General features: G+C 41.8%; 1 protein-coding gene across 7 annotated transcripts in view; it reads right to left on the bottom strand.

The window, feature by feature from the left end:
• The window catches only part of fmnl3 (formin-like 3), a 36,082-nt gene extending 18,394 nt beyond the window's left edge, over positions 1 to 17,688 (bottom strand). For all 7 annotated transcript variants that reach the window (XM_085144687.1, XM_085144686.1, XM_085144690.1 and 4 more), the window contains exons 1-4: positions 16,972 to 17,688; positions 1,217 to 1,300; positions 1,013 to 1,093; positions 631 to 707 (exon numbers count right to left, since the gene is read on the bottom strand). In XM_085144687.1, coding sequence (XP_085000813.1) covers positions 631 to 707; positions 1,013 to 1,093; positions 1,217 to 1,300; positions 16,972 to 17,085 — 356 coding nt within the window. In that variant the 5' untranslated portion in view covers positions 17,086 to 17,688. The remainder of the gene's footprint in view (positions 1 to 630; positions 708 to 1,012; positions 1,094 to 1,216; positions 1,301 to 16,971) is intronic.
• Between the last annotated feature and the right edge of the window lie 64 nt (positions 17,689 to 17,752).

The raw sequence follows: 17,752 nt of genomic DNA, 5'->3' as shown, positions 1-17,752 counted from the left end.
TAGAAGAGTTATTCACGTGGCTCAATGAAGTCCATAAAAATGAAGGCGTGTTTGACTTGTTCCACTTTGGTTCACGGATTAAGTGGCAAGTCACTGCAGCACCTCCATGACTACAGATTAGAAGATCATGTCTGTGACACTGAAGGCTACGAATCGATAAAATAGCATCCACGTGTGTGATGGATGAGGAGGAAAATGCACTGCTTTTGATTCTGCAATGCAAAAATGTGGTCTGCGAGACTTCTGTAAACATACATGTATCCTTGTGTTTGTTCTTGTGCTTTTCACTGGGTTCAGCAATGGTCAGCCGGGCTTCCTGTCCCTCTGGCATACAACAAAGCTTCCTGCTGCCTTCTATGGGGGAGTGGACAAGGCCACACAATGGCTACCATCTGGGCATTATGAGCACCAGCTCTATGAAGTGGAGCTGCAGAGCTTGGCAGTTGGAACAATAGGAGGGGGGAATCTGGGCACCGGAAAAAGCTCTGGGTCCCTGCAGCAGCAGCGGCAGCGGCAGGGACACACAATAGAATATTCTTTACCGGGCAAAACAATAATGTGGTTTCCTTGAGCTTTAGATGAATAGACCTGCGTAATGCACCAGAAAAATAGAAGATGAGACATGATTACCCAATGTGATTTGTCCTCAGTGAAATCTCCAGTTCCCTCAGGACTTTTGTAGATTCCTGCACACGCCTGCGAAACTTCTGTAAGACACGACGAATGCTGGTTATTGAAGCTGCACATTCTAGGCAGTTTTCATGAGAACTTTTCAGTTCCTTAAAAACAACAATAATCCTACTCAGCAGATTTAGTGTTACCCTCATCTTCAGGCTGAACTGTAAAATAGAGGATGAATAAAGGAGAACCGGAGAAGTCAAACATCCTGCAACCTGACCAATGAACTTCTGATACTTTCAGCTGGTAACAGCTGATAATGCCTCAAGCAGAGATAAGGAGAAGGTGCATCAGAGCTGTCACAGAAGTTAATATAATTTTTGTACGGTCCCACCTTTCGTGTTACTCCAGGATCTAAGTACCCGCGAAGCTTCTGGATGTAGGTGTGAGGAGGATTCTTCACCTGAAACCTCTCCTGAAGATACACAAAAGAGCGGCGTGATGTAAGTTGCTGCAGTCAGCCACACCAAAATGTGGACAGGTGTGTGTAGTCTTACAGCAGGTTTACTAATTAATGATACAAAGTTCACAAATTCACCTGGTCGCAGATCAGGTCCCACTTCTTCTCATTGTCATACTGTCTGAGGAGCCGGGCTTTGTCTGGAGGCAGGTTCATAGAGTTCTGGAAAACAGAACAAAACAAATAATGTAAGCATTCGTTTCATTCATACCACACTGTTTCCCCTTTTTTTCAGGTTGACTATTAATAGTGGCTTTGACTAAGTCTGTGTCTTTATGAGTCTCTGGCGCCATCAGCAAACTGATGACAAAGTTTTCAAGACTTATACCGTGACCTCACTTCCTGTGTTGACATTTGGCATCCTGTTGAAGGAGACGACGTGCATCTCCTTCTCACTCTTTGGTCTCAGTATTGTTCAGGCAGCACATCTCTTCATAACACAACATGCTGCTATCAGGGTACTGGCCTATTACCGGACCTGTCATCAGACTTGTTATTTAAACCAGCAACACTTGAATGCCACACGAGACGACCAGATGCAGCCGTTTTTCTGGGCTCAATTTAAACCCCATATTATGTAATCTGTATTTAGAAACTAAGCACAAATTTAGGATCTCATGTCCTCGTGACCAGTGTTGGTCAAGTTACTTGAAAAAAGTAATCTGTAACTAATTACTGATTACTTCCCCCAAAAAGTAATCCTGTTACTTTACTGATTACTTATTTTCAAAAGTAATTAATTACTTAGTTACTTAGTTACTTTTTAAAAACACGATTTACACCCTGAATAGGTGATAAAGTGATAGATCTTTCAGCCCAATTCTACTTTTTCTGCATAATCATCATACAAAATGTAATCAAATGGAAAAGTCTCTTTTTAAAACTTGTTTTATTAGTTTTAATCTTTTAACTTTATGCATCAAGCAAAAATTTAATTATATGCAACATTCTCTGACTGGAAGAAATTAGTTTAACATTTAAACCTATTTTCTGCACATTCGAGCACATAAAATATTTTTTTGTGTGTTTACACTCAGTCTTTCAAATAGATGCAAGTAAAACACAGCAGAAAATAAATAAAGTCAAAGACTAGCGGTCCTGTTGCTCTATTTTCACCTGTAAAGCAGGAGTGGGGTAGGCGGAGGGTTACCCTGGTGCAGGTGTGCAGCGGTCAGTGGAAGAATCCGCGAGTTTCTCTGTGAGTTTCCCATTACGTCGTAGCTACTCGGTGCTTGCTCGGAAGTTTAGGGGATTTTTTCGCTGTAAAAAGAAGTTTTCTTCCCACGCACATCGGACACTAATGTTTTTGTCACTTTTTATGGAATCAAACTCAAAGTAAGGTCAGTACTTCCACGCTTTAAACGCTGCACGCTCATACTCTCTCTGCACTCGATATATGATCCATTGTTGATCTGCACACAGCTGTTGTCACGAACGTCGCACTCGCTTACGTCACTGTCATGAGACATTCTCGCAAAAAAATCACGGTTTTAGTAACGCAGTAACGCAGCAACGCAGTAATCTAATTACCGTTTTTCCGATAGTAATCCCTTACTTTACTCGTTACTTGACAAAAGTAATCGGATTACGCGTTACTGCCCATCTCTGCTCATGACCGCTATAAAAAAATAACGCAAGCTGAATGACACTAGTGTTTGACTAATTACTTCCTCCAATGACACAAATGCTTCTAAACAGAGGTTGACATGGAAATCTTAGATAGGAGGAAGTGCAACTGCCTCACTGATTCTCTTTGAAGAAATGTGGGATTGTTTTTGCACTCAGACCCTCATTTCCAACAGTGTCAACAGTATCCCAAAGCTCAGCCACAAATGGCCCGTCAGCTTGACTTTTAACCTGCAGCTATGACTCAGACTGCTGTCTAAAATGCAACAGCTTTTAACCCATCCCACCATGCCAGATGTGATGTTCACGCTGGCATGTTCCAGCGTGGAAAACAACACATACTTGTTTCTATGGTAGCAACTCAGTCACCAGACGTGGTGGAAATATCACACGAGAATATATTAAAATGACTTTTCCGAATCATTGCTCACTCCATCACAGCATCATGAATCATTTTGTCCTTGCAAGCGCCAAATATGGAGGCAAACAAATCGTCCTGCCAGGACCATAAAGAGCTAATAATTTCTATACGTGTTCACAGCTTCGCAGCACACATTCAAAAATAAGCGAAACAACTTTGAGCTGGCAGTGGATGCCCGAGAATAACTATAAACAAGGTGAACTAAGAAAATGCAGGGCAGAGCTATAACAGGCTATCACCAGAGTGGAAAGCAGTGTGAAGATTTCACATATGGCTTATTTTGACGAACCCAAAATACCCACGCTGGAGAGAAAAAAGAAGTAACATGGGTACCAGATGTTCAGAATTACAGGAGGAATGTGTCCTGTTTATAGTAGTAAATTTCTCTCATGTCTGACCCCCGAGCTGCTCTCTCCTCCTTTGGCTCTCCTGGGACAAGATTTACCTACAAGACCATCTTTAGGAAGGTCGTAGATCTTCCACATGTCTTTAATAAATGGTTTGTCTGAACTTTCTGGGTTTTTCCAGTGATTTGACATGAACTCTAAAAACAGATCAATAATTTGTAATTTTTAATAAGACGGTTGTTCCAAACTGCCTCCTATCACTGCTCACTGATTTAAAACTGTTGTATATTTTTGAATAATAATCTACAGCTGGTCATCATAGAGCAAGAGAAATATATATATGTATATATTTATATTTGCTGGTCAGAGGATGAATTGAAATTTATTTTGATAATCGTAGAGATGACAAACATTAGCTTCTTATTTTGGAACGTTTTTGTGATTTTCTTAGACAAATAAAAACATATGATTGACAGGATAGCTATCAAATTAATAACTGACGAACACGATCATAAGCAGCAGCCCTTATTTCCTTTGTCGTACACTCTTCTATGAAGGTAAGGTAAAGAGTTACACGCTTCGGGTTGTATCCCGGCCCCAAAGCCACCTTTGGTTTGTCAGTCAGTGCACATGAAAGTAGAGGCAGGCTAAGAGCAGGGTCTCCTTTTTGTACTAATTTAATTCTGATTTACTGGAAAACACGCAGACCAGATGTATGCACAGATACTCCTTTTAGTAATGAAAAAATAAAAATAGGAACATAATTGATTATAGTTAAGAAAATGACCAGAATCCCTCAACTCACCGAAAAGCTATTCTGAGCAATGAGGACACATCACATACTGCTGTTTAATGATGTTCAACTGTCAGCTGAAGCCTATAAATAAATAGCGGTGAAACTCTGCAGATGTCTGTTGAGCTGCAAGTGTCAAAATTGACTATAAAATGTTAGTGTGAGCGACAGAGGGGCAAAAGGCGGAGGGAAAGTTTCCTTTCTGACCAGATTTGGGTAATTTGAGCCAAGTAACCCAATTTAGCTAATTTCATTTCACTTTCTCCCACAGTGATGTTATCGCTCGCTTCCTGTGTTTAGAAGAAGCTAAAAGAAGCTAAAGGAAAGGGGGGCAGGAGCCTTTTATAATTTCGAAATCACTGGAATGCTTTAAAGGGAAAATACTACAGCTATGCCAAAAATGTTTTGGCGCTCGTTGCCCACATATTCTCTCCTCCAGCGTGGCCTTTCTTGTTTGACCTGAGACTGGCATGACAAAGGATTCAGTGTGGAGCTTTGTTTTGATTCGGTGCTGTGCCATTCCCATCCTTTGACATTTGAGCCAACTTTTTTCCTCTCACAGAAAACCGCTAACAATGGCTGGTGGGCAGGGTCAGTGTATGCCCTCTGGTGCTGTGTAAAGCAAAATCCAGCTGAACACAACACCGATACACTTCACAACCAGATGAACTAGTTCTATTGTCACTATCTGACAACTCGTTAGGTCACAAATGTGAGCAAAGGGTGGAGATTGCAAACGCAGCCATTTTGATCTCAGTGCATTAAAATGTTAATTTACTGAGGTTAAATCAGTTAAATGGTAAAAAAAATGCAGACACCATAACATAGATGTGCAAAAGTTCTGTCTTTAAAACATTTCTTTTGGTTTTCTTTAGTGTACGTGACTGTAAAGTGAACAAATAAAGACGGAAAACTCGATGGTGCATAGCAGAGGTCAGCCGTGAGGGGATAAATTCAGGAACAGGCAATTCCGTCATTAACAAAGGATGACAGAGGTTTTAAAGCGTCAACAGTTAAAGTAGTTCATGGGGTCATGTTTCTGGTTAAGGAGAGTCCAGGAAGTCCTAAGCAGAGCGCTCAGGTCACACACAGACCCCCATAAGTGAGGGGATGTTGTGAAGAGCCTTTGAGAAATTAGAGTCACCAGGGCAACTCCATCCTGCCCTACGCTGGACAGCTTCCTAATCCAAATGATTTACAATCGGCTCGATGTTACGTTATTGACCTGCAAGTCCCACCAGAAGTCCCCAGAGATACCAGTCTGAAAGCACGACAAGATGTTTCCTCCACGGCTTCTCTCACACTTCCAGTTGGGATAGCGCGTCACACCAGTGTGCACAAAACCAAATGATTTTTAATTGGAGAGCTCTGCTTGTGGAATTTCCTCAGCTTGTTTGTTCTTGCAGAGGACAACATGCTGCCTCATAAGTCCCAGGTACGCCACAGACACTTACTCTGTAAGTCACTGGTGCTAAAAACATGATGCAGGATAAACTGCTCTTTTTTTATATTTGTTTTTGAGTTGTCTGATAATATGGATTTAAATTAGCAACCCTGCAGTTTGAGAGCAAGACTGCCAGCTCTCAGGCTTACTTGTGGTTCCTAGAGTTTCTAAAAGTAGAATGGGAGGCCAAGCCTTCAGCTATCAGGCCTCGGTCCCGTGGAACCAGCTCTTCAGGATTCAGGAGACAGACACCCTCTCTAGTTTTGAGATTAGTCCCAAAAATGTCCTCATTTTTAATAAAGGTTATAGTTAAGGCTGGACCAGGTGGCCCTGAACCATCCTTTAGTTACACTGCTATAGGTTCAGACTGCTGCAAGACTTGATGTGATGGACTGAACACTTCTTCTCCACTCCCCACATGTTTATATATCATGGCAGCATGTCATTAAATTTTTGTCATCTGTTTCCCTTAGTCTGTGTTTTGTCCTTTTTCGCTTCTCTTCTGTCTCTTCTCTTTCCCTTCACCCCCCAGCCAGTCGTGGCAGATGGTTGCACCTCCCTGACTGTGGTTCTGCTGGAGGTTTCTCCCTGTTAAAAGACAGTTTTACCTTTCTGTCTGTACTGTAGGGTCTTTATCTTATGGTGTAAAACACCCTGAGATGACTGTTGTTGTGATTTGGCGCTTTATACTTTTTTAACTGAAATAAGTGACTTACTAAGAAGATGCATTCAGTGTGATTCTTTCTTTTGTGGTCTATCGGTGGGATGGAAATGCAGAGTCTGTGTCTTTTATCTGCTTTGATAGGTTTACACAGAGCAGACAGTTATCATCATCGCACAGGAAAATGAGTGGGTGGCTAAAGAGCTTACTGTCGTAGTTCAAACATGGAGGCCCAGACGGCCCTCGTTCCCCCCAACCTGTCTGTCTGGTCATCAGGGTGGGGTTCAGGAAAACGGGATCTGTGGCTTAACTCAGTTGCTACCATAATCCGGGCCGACGACACACTGACCCTATTGCAGGACAAAGCAAAATATGTCTATGCATAACAGTTGTTTCACAGTCAGTGACCTTCAACAGATTCTACTAAAACTAATCAGCTACTTACTCTCACTGTTCATGAAGCCATCGATCATTAAATCATGCACTTTACTTCATATGTGCACTCTTTTTGTCTTATTCTCCTGTGCAAACTCTTGCTCCCAAACAACACAGCTGCATATGAACAAGAGACATCCTTCAATAATCCAGTAACACAAGGAAGATAATGAAACAGCCAATAAGGGTAAGATAAGACCTGGTCCTCATTATTAAAAGGTGCTGTGTGAGGAGGGGGGTAACAGGCGAACTACTGACTGTTACATCCAGCAAGGGGGCAAAGAAAGCACAATGAATAAAGAACCTGGCACAAGTGTGTTTCCCTTAAGCTTATTAAATGCATAGCTTAGATTTAAAGTGATACTAGAATATGTTGAACACAGTTCAAAATAAATGTCTCCTTCAGGAAAAAGAGAGGTTTAAAAAAACCTGACTACATCCGAAGTGAACGCGAACGTACAGAACCAAATGGATAATTGCCTAACATATTATACTTGTCATATACATGAAATAGAGTTCTACAAGCCAGAATTGTTTATAAGACGTGGTAAAAACAAGCATGAATCAGACTGGCTGTTTGTGACACAGCCTGTAGCTTTTTATTAATGAATGTCGCTGTCTGGGCTATTGTTGAAGTCCTCCCTTTTTCTTGGTAGGGAAGCACAATAAGAGGAGACAGGATGAGTGGCTCAGCTGCTGTCGTCACTGGGCTGCGGACACTTCCTCAACTCTTCAGGAAATCAAAAACTGCCCTGAGTATTTTTAAATTTGTTGTGTAGCTGTGTAATTGGAGCCTGACCAGTATGTAATGTTTGGAGCAAGTAGCAATATTTGGGGAAGTAAAACCAATTCCACGATCAATATAATGTTTGTTTGTTTTTTAAAAGTATATGTTCTATTGAAAAGAGATCATGAAGGGAAATCGTTTAATTACTTTCCAGCAATCTGTTTAAAAAACTACTTTGTGACTTAGGCTATGTCCACACGTACACGGGTATTTTTGAAAACGGAGATTTTCCGTTTTCGTTTTAAAAAATAATCCCGTCCACACGTAAAGGCAGAAATGAAGGAAAACGCTGCTAGGAACACACCAAAGCAGCAGGTGGCGCTATATTCCTATCCGTGCAGAAATGTTGGCCAATCAGAAGTCTAGAAGCCTCGGTGGGAAAAAGTAAACAAAGCTGAGGCATAGAAGCGGAACCGAGTGGTATGTGTGGAGGGACAGTAACTGTGTGTGTATATGTAAGCATTTAAACACTGCAGAGAGAACAATTAACAGTAACAGTATTGTAGAAATTCATTTCACCGAAACAATAACGTGGCGCACAGTGTGACGTCAAAAAGGCGCACATCTTTGACGCTGCGTTTTCTTCGTTTTTCTCGTCCACACGTAAATGCAAAAACGGAGTTTTCAAAAATATCCACCCTGGCCAGAGTTTTTAAAAATCTCCATTTTCAGTGACCAAAAACGCCATTTACGTGTGGACGAAAGGTGCAAACGCATAGAAAAATCTGCATTTTCAAAAATACCCGAGTACGTGTGGACGTAGGCTTAATGTGAAGATGCCGCTTGACTGCACCACTGTCAGCTTACTCTTCTACATAAGCTGGAGTCAGATTAGCGCTGCTGAAACACTCTTAAATTTACATTAAGTATTTTTTCTGCATTGTATTCTGCAAAAAAAAAAGTTTTTTAAAAAAGTAACCTTTTGGTTTCAGCATCTTTCAGCAGAACATATCACAAATACCGATATTTCTGATTGGTACTAGCCTTCATCCGATATATCGGTCAGTCTTGGTCTACATGTTAAATAAACATTTGTCTTCTATTGCATATTCACTCAAACAATGTATTTACGTATGCAGGTAAAGCTTAACTGATTTGACAGGAAGAGGAGCAGAGTGTGAGAAAACACTGCCCCCCTTTGTCTACGAGATATCTGATCACCTGTCGCTCCTTTTGCAAGGTAACCCAAACCGGGCAAGTGCAACAATGCGTAGGTCCTGCACAAAGATCCTGAAAGACAGAGGGGCCAACAAACCAGCTGCTACCAGTTCTACCAAACACACACTGAAAAGAGGAGGGACAAAGAGTGGAGAAGGGGAGATGCATTTTCTTGAAGGCAGGGCAGCAAAAGTTTTCTTGGGGTCAGTGCCCCTCCCTGCTCGCCACTCATGATGGTGGTTTGTGTTTACAAAGCAAATATGAGCAGGCACAGTCACATGCTTCTTATTAAAACATTAATGTAACAGGTAGGCCAAAGCACCTCATTTATGTGGAAACACGGTCTCGACAGGCAAACCACATTCTCACTATGCAAAACCTAGAGCGTGTATTTTAAGTCAAGACACAAATACGGAAATCACCTGCAACTGCTTTCGATTTTCCAACACTTAATCAATACAGTTAGAAACTTCTCTTCTTAATTCCCCTTTATATATAACTAGTTCGACAAGATTAAAGCCTAATCTCAAAACCCATTCATCTATAACGCCACAAAACCGAGAAAAGCAGCTGATTCTCATTTATGTGTTAGGCTGGAAATAGACGTAGACGCCATTTCAATTTGATAAATGACAAAAAACAATTAAATTATTATCAGATTGATTCTTGATTTCTCTATTTCTACACACATAAGGCGCGTAAGAGCAGACAGATTCACTGGCTGAAAAGCATTGTGTTAAATCCCCATTAGATCAAGACTTAAAGGCAACAGTTTGCAGCTGTGGTGTAATATTTTCAGCCTCTTTCGCACTTATCTGTCCTCATTCTAGTCACCGGCCTTCCCATCTTTAGCCCGAACGCTCTCCAAACCCTCCCTTCTTCGTCATTGACCTCTGGCTCAGTCTGCTGAGAGATATAACTTTCCCTCCAATCTGCTTTTCACAACACTCAACAAAATAACAGGAAATTGGAGAAATGCCATTTCCAGTTCACAAACCCGGAGCTACCTCCCAGAACCCCTTTGTTAACCTGATTATTTAAGCAGTGGTGCAGCAGTGATCGACAGCAGTGATAGCTGGGTTGAAATGAGAGGCCTTTATCATCACAGACTTCTTTGAAGGCTGATTCACAGTCAGAGCCTGAGATAACAGCAAAAATGTCCTGAGCTCAAGGTCTTCTCATGTGTAACGCAAACTTGTTTACAGGTCTCCAGGAAGTTGTTGTGTTCCAAAACAACAGTGATGTAAAATGACTGCAGCAGCACCGATATTGTACAGTTTATTTACCGTATCTAGGAAATGCGACCACAAAGATATGAGTGATGTATGAAGACACGAAAAAATACAGCAATTAGCCATTAATCGGAAGCAGGAGATTATTGCTGTGGAGAAAATATCCTGTTAGTTCATCCCTGTGAGTTCATGCAAGAGCCGTGAGCACACCAGCCAACAGGGGATATACACAGTGAATGCCAGGAATGCAGGTGCATGAAGGCTTCAATAACTCATGCCAGTGTGGCCTTTAAACACAATGCCCAGCCCAAATCTGAGCCTGAGCTATGGAGAAACATTTCAAAGTTTTCTGAATCAGACTTGGAGGAATTGCTTCCTCAGAAGGTTATGTTTTAAGAAGAAGTGGTGCAAATAAAATAAAGCAGAAGCAAAACCAATACAAAATCAAGACTCCCATCAATAACCGTAACTATTAAGAAAGTTTCCCATTGTTTCTCAATATGACTTCATTAAGTTCAGACGTAACATAAAAACAGAACTGTTATCGTAAGAAATGAGCACATTAAGGAAGATTACTAAATGACACTGAGGATGAGCATGAGACATTATTCTTCATGTTACTAAGGTAGCATGATGAATAATACTATACCAGAGACAGCATCAAGCTGTACTTCTTAGCATCAGTTTAAAAGAAAGTATAGCTGCAAGGTCAAGGTTCACTGTACTGAAAAGGAAACCACTTCTTCAACCTACAGCCCTGGTGCAGCTGCGTTAGCGGCACATGCAACCCCCCCCCCCCCCTCCCCCCAAAAAACCCCATTTAAATAAAAAAAATTAATAAGAAAACTACTTGTACAGAATAGTATAGTATTTTGGGGCAATATACTTATTTGAACTATCAGTAAGTTAGCTAAATGTGAAGCTAAAGCGAGCAGAGGGTTAGCTTGACGTAACCAAATAGCTAACGTGGTTCTGTCACACAACACTTCATTTTTATTGGTGTAACACATTAATAAGAAAACTACTTGTACAGAATAGTATAGTATTTTGGGGCAATATACTTATTTGAACTACCAGTAAGTTAGCTAAATGTGAAGCTAAAGCGAGCAGAGGGTTAGCTTGACGTGACCAAATAGCTAACGTGGTTCTGTCACACACCACAACACAACACTTCCTTTTTATTGGTGTAACACATTAATAAGAAAACTACTTGTACAGAATAGTATAGTATTTTGGGGGCAATATACTTATTTGAACTATCAGTAAGTTAGCTAAATGTGAAGCTAAAGCAAGCAGAGGGTTAGCTTGACGTAACCAAATAGCTAACGTGGTTCTGTCACACACCACACCACAACACTTCATTTTTATTGGTGTAACACATTAATAAGAAAACTTCAAGGCCTTTTAACTTTATAGAGACTTACAGTACTGTGCAAAAGTCTTGAGCCACCCCTCATGTCTGTATATTTTGTTTCTAGGGAGCCAGACCTTTTTTTCTAATTACGTAAGCTAGTTAGCAGCCTTTTTCACAGTACTGTACATGCTTTAAAACAAAGTAGCCTCTTAGACTTGATCCTTTTTATGATATTTATGCTAACAACCCTTATCTGTGGGGTCAGTATTCACATATAGCTCTAAGCAAGCATTGAGCCAAGTGACCAAAATGCCAATTTTTTCTTAAAAAATCTGATCTGATCTATATGTACATATTATATCACCCAGCTGTAACTTAACCCTTGCTTTCCAAGATAACTACAAGGAGAGAATAAGTGAAGCAGTAAAGAACCAGACTGGATAATTGTAGCCTCAGGGTCCAGAGAGCCAGGTGGATAGCCTTGTGCTGATCCCCCCCACCCCACCTGCTTGGCTGCACTAGGACTAAGTTATTAGTGTGCACTCAATTCCCATAATCCCTTTCTTTCTGAGACAGAGCGGTGGGTGGCTGAGCCAGATGTATATAATTAATGCAGCTTTTCCCTCTGAGAAAAGAAGCAATGTGGATTTGGGATATCAGGCAAATAAAAAAACTCAAATTATCATCAAACACATTAAAATGATTTAGGTTTTATGTCAAACACATCAATCAGCTTGAATCTATTAGTTCCTCTTAAGTGGAATCCAGCAGACACTACGGCTTCCCTTAGATCTTCCCCATCAAGAAACAGTGATGTAAGACATGGCGCTGGAGTTACATTGTCAGCATTTCACTACATCTGACAAATGACACAGATCTAACCTTCTCTTTAGTTTTCCCAACATTTGCCGCTGCTTAATCTCAAAACCTCTTTCATGAGCAATCAAAAGACGAAAGAAAAACTGCAACAGCACATCGACGCATGACGCAACTTGATGTCAGCGTTTAATAGACACGGCGAGCTGAGTGGAGCAAGATGAATGGTTTAGGGCGGTTTCCAGCGCAATCAAGAAGTGAAAATAATCCTACACTGCTCCTGTAACAGCTCTTAAAGATGTGTGCGGCGTTTAAAGATGTTGGTAAAGCCATTATAACCAAGAACAGTGGCAGGCCGCCAGTTCAAAGGGAATTTTCCTCCTTTTGAGGTCTCCTGTGGCCTCAGCCTAGACCAGGCCACAGGAATCCAGCAGTGGATTGGTGCACAAACCTGGAACCTTAAAAGATCCCAGGCTTTGAAATGCCACTCACTCATCTCACATTATTTTTATAAAGACAGAGTCATATGGAGAAAGTTACTGTGCAGGGCAAAGCCACACTGAGAGTGAGTTCGGGGAACGGGAAGGTAGGAAACACTGACTGGGTGAGTGAATGAGAGGCTCCATATCCATCTGGAATTGCACAAAACCAAGGATAAGTGAGAGTTACCAAGGACAAAGAGGGGGTAAAAGAAGCCAAAACTATTAAAAGAATTCTACCAATGACCAAGATATAATTTTACAAATATGGCTTTGATGCATTTACACTTGTCTGTCTGTGGGGTCGACAAAGATCTGTATCGCAAGCTTAACTTAATGGCAACGTTATGCACCAGTAGCAGCGTGGAGGGAACACAGTTCTCATTGTAAGGCAAACCAACCACAACTACCACTGGCTACAATGCAATTTCCCCTGTAAAATACAGGAAGAAAATACCAGGCAGCTGTTTCCAGCCGCACAAAACTGGGCTGAAACTGTTTCTGAAGATGCTCGACAAAAGAGAGGAGATGGAATGAGAAGATGCTTTTAGCACATGCAGCCGGTTAAACCTGACCCCGGCATTTTATTAGCAGACGGCATGAACTAGTCGAAGCCAACTCAGGGGTCTCGCCCCTCCTCCACCGCCTTCAACAATCTACAGTAGAGAAATTCTGTTAAAGTCATTAGCCCACGCATATTACTACGCTTGCAAAGGCTGCTGAGCCCATGACATCATTATGGGCTGCTGTCATTCCAGTGGGATGTCTGTGTGCTCTGTCTGAGAGAGAGTTGGGCAGTCCCAACCATTTGCACCAGCATGCCACCGTGAAGCATAGAAAACACAGTGGTCCAGAGGAGGGGAAATTACCCATTTCAAAATATCCATTTATGGAGCGCTGAAGCTGAAGCGAAGCCAGTTATGTCTCTGCAAACAAATACTGAAGAAAGAAATCAGCTCAGTTTAGAAAGAGTGATGTGAAGTGTCTCAGATGCTTGGCACATGCGGTATGATACTATGGGAAGTGCACCTCGGGATCCAGCCACAGACAGCCAAGCCATGAGGTTGCCTTCCAGAAGAACTGCAAAATCAGGAGCCTTTGATGTAGCGCTATCTCCCAACAAACAGCTAGCAGGGCCGAGAGAAAAGCAGTGTCTGATAAGGACTTGAATATATAGAAGAACGTTGCACTTTCCCACAAAGTAAAGGAAATGTGGAGCTATTATGGGCCAGAGTGAGGTGGAGGTTGAAAACTTTTCCCACTCGAAAACACAACTGAAATGTTGAGTCTACTGCTCCATGCATAGAAATCATCTGCTCTGCACGGCTGAACATAATAACAGGGACCGATTTGTGCTGCAGTACTTTCAAACAGCTACACTTTTCCTAGGCAGGATGTGTTGATAAAAAAAAATATCCAAAAAGTGTTTTTATGTGTGAAATACGAGTGAAGTTCTTTTTATTCTGACTTTTTTTTTTTTTTTTTTTTTACAGCCACTCACTTCATAAAGAAGTTATCTGCATCAAAGGGACATGCCGTGGGCTGTTGTAGTAGAGCTTGTAGCATAGCACAGTGTGTAATTGTCGTAATAGCTGAGATATAGCACAGCATTCAAAATCAGAGGCTAAATGGCTTCTTGCTGCGTTAGCCTCCTCATACGAGAGCTTCGCTCCGTGGCTGCTGATTGCTCTGGCAAGCAAATAATGGCTTCATTCCAGAAACGTGGAAGGTCCAAGAAAGAGAGCGTCTGAGTGATGCTGCGAGGATCCGCTCACATCTTCGGTGCTTGATGCTGTAATTAGGGCCTTAGACAGCTGAAAGTCAGAGCTGGGTGTGGTAATGTTGAAAATGTGGAGTGAGGAGCATAAAATAAGCACCCATGGGAAATTAGGATGCTACTGTTTGACAAGGAAAATAAATAGAAACAGAAAAAAAGTCTAAATTTTAGATCTTGGATTACTCAGATTTCAGCTGAATGCTGTTATGTGTCAGTGTGATAGGCAAAGAGCCAGGCGGAGGTGGAAAAGTATTCAAACAAGCAGTTTAAAGAAGTCCTGTGAGTAATACACTGTGACTAAAACAGTTAGGAAGGAAACATGTCCTGGTGATCGTTCCAGATCTCAGATACAGGGCTGTGCAGAAGTCTTGAGCCACCCCTTACTTCTTTAGAAATGACGAGGAACATAGGAAACGGACATAAATGAGAATGCAGTATATAAAAAAAAGATTTTGTGCAATTCTAAAGAGTTTGAAAGTCAATATTGGTAAGTTGTCGTCATGAATATTTATCCAGGCGTCTTCCTGGTTGTTTCAAAGCTCTTCTTTGCTTGTTGGCTGCTTTTTGTTTTTATTCCATGACAGAAGTCTCCAGTGTGTTAACAGACACCCGCTGTATAGACCTGTTGCAGCTGATTTTCAGTCCACTTCTTGTGTAATTCAGCTCAGCTGAAAGCCCAGGTGCATCTCTCAGGTCACGACTCAAACACATGACTTCCACATGTTTCAGAGAGTTTTTAGGCCTGTAACTTTTTCCTCTACTTGTTTCCACCAGTTTTCTCAATTTTTCTAAGATCACGTTGCACATTATGGTGAATGTTTTCAGCTACTAGCTCTTTTGGGATCACCTTAATGATGTAAAAATACTGTTTTATGCCTGTGAAACTGTTATGTTTGGCATTTTTTATAGATTCAACCAATGAGCCAACCTGGAGAAATATTGTCCAAGACCACTTTAAAAAAATGGCAACAACGTCAGGTTACTTGGAAGCAAAATATACAAAAATTAGAGATGGTTCGAGACTTTTACTGTATTACTATGACAAAAGTGGACTCCATGTTGACATGAATTGCGACCAGCACACCCGGGCTGTCCCATCTAAACTCAAAGTTTCCTGGCACACGCTTACTGGCTTCCTTGTTAAGATGAGAGGGCTGTCACCACTCATGCACGACAATGTTTGAGTCTGACATGGTTGAACAGCAATCTCACAAGATGTGTGCAGGAAATGAAAGTTTCAGACCAAGTTTTGCACATTAACCCTGATAAAAACTTGTTGCCACTACTCTTTGAGTTTGTTCAACTGAATTAAAACGTTAAGTAAATGCCGTGAAAGAGATTAAAGGGGATTCTCTGACAATTTGGAAAACTTTTAAGAGTAAGAGGCTTTACATAAAGAGAAAAGTGAATAAAAAAAAAGATGGACGGATGGAAACACATGTTTTCTTATTTTTTCATCAGAACAATACGAAACTTTTTGTGGAATCCCCAAATTAAAACTGTATAGTCAAAGTCGAGCTGCTGATTACATTCCGCCCACCTAAGTGGAAAAAAGCCCCAAACAAAACCCAAATTTTCATTACAGCATCTCCTCTTCGCTTCAGCGCATGAATAATGAAGAATCTAGACACGCGATCGTGCTTGAAAGAGAAAGTAGCCGTAAAGTCCCGCTTTGTGACGTGCTGAACGCTGAAATGCCCCCTCTGACGCATAAACGACACCCTGTCATCCTTGTTCGACTCCGCTGATCGACAGGGAGGTGGGTGTCGACGGTGTGCTCGCTATTACAAAGCGTCTAAACGCCTAAACTCAGGCCTGATGTGGAGGGTGTAGGGAGGTAGGAAAGGGGAGGGGAGGATACTTCGGGTGTGGGAGTTTTGGGGGAATTCAGAAAATGTTGTTTTTTAGATGAGTCGCCTGCAGCGAGAGGGGCTAAACTAAATAAACGCAGACGCAGAATGCTGTGATGTTCTCCGTCAAGGATATGCAGGAAAATGTCCTCCATCCTGTAGAGGAGAGGGGGAAAATCCCGTTTACCTCTCCCCCTACCAAACACCACCACCTCCACCACTCTCGCCATGCCGCGCTCAGTTTGTGCCACTTCAGCCAAACGCTGAGTTGTCTGACTTTTGGAGAGACAAAAGAACCGCAGGAGCGGGGAGAGAATGAGGGGCGGGACGGAACGGCACAGGTCGGTTCATTTAATACATCAGCAGCTCATAATGGTCCATAATAGTCCAAATAAATAAACAAATAAATAAACAAATAAACAAAAAAGAGCAAGAAACAAACTTTTTTTCATATATAGAAAGAACAAGTCCACTATATGGGTTGTTTATAACTGTGATCCAGTGTTTTAAGTGAAAATAAACCCACCACCGACAAGTTTAAAAGCTCAACAAGTTTAAAAGCTCAACAAGTTTAAAAGCAAAACACAAACAGCTACTACTCGATTATTCGACCGCACCGTGGCAAAAGTGCGCTCATTAGCCCGTTTACTTACCAAAACAATGGCAAATTTCTCCTCCAGCTCGGTGGGGTCAGGCATGGGCACCTTCAGAGGCATGATGTGCTGCTTCATCTCCGACTGGCCGTCCACACTCTCTATATTACCCATTTTTAATGCCTTATCCTGCCGTCGACTTGAAACTTGCCTCAGCTTCAAGAATAATCCAAGTAAAAGAAGCAAAAAGAAAGAAATCTCCAAAGTATTCCGAGAGTCTCATCCGCGATTTAATCCGAATAATCCACTTCTCTCCAAAAACAGATTATTGAAGAAGAAAGGAAGAAAAAAGCTGACACTGCAGTAGTCCCTAAATGCCATTTACCCCTAATCACGCGTTGAAGTTGACAGTGTTTGACTCGAGTCTCTTTTTTAAAAGTAAGAGCGCAGCTGCTTCATCTTCCAGAAAGTAGCCTCTGTCTTGCCTGGCCGATCCATTACTTACTGCGAATTTTCCCCAATGACAGATAACTTTCAAAACCCGACCGACAGTTACTTTTAGGTGCTGCTCAACTTTCTTGGCTCCGACGTGTTTCCATTCATTACTGTTGTGTGATCCTGATTAAGGTCTTTGCTGTTGCCTCCACTCAGAGCTCAGGGTTTTCTTCTAGAGTCCTGCCCGCATTGGGGGTGGCATGCCTCCCGTTGGTCTGACTGCACGTCAGTCATCGCAATCTGTCTCCGTCCCTCCCGCCCCTCACATCTGTAAGCAGTGAGCCTGCATGCAGCTGGACGGAAAAGCCAATTGTCAGCACTTTATCGCGACCTGCTGGCAAGAAAT

The sequence above is a fragment of the Neolamprologus multifasciatus genome, chromosome 20, assembly GCF_963576455.1.
Source record: "Neolamprologus multifasciatus chromosome 20, fNeoMul1.2, whole genome shotgun sequence".
Classification (NCBI taxonomy): domain Eukaryota; kingdom Metazoa; phylum Chordata; class Actinopteri; order Cichliformes; family Cichlidae; genus Neolamprologus; species Neolamprologus multifasciatus.
Note: the sequence above shows the minus strand (reverse complement) of the source record. Positions and strands in the feature narration are given on the sequence as shown.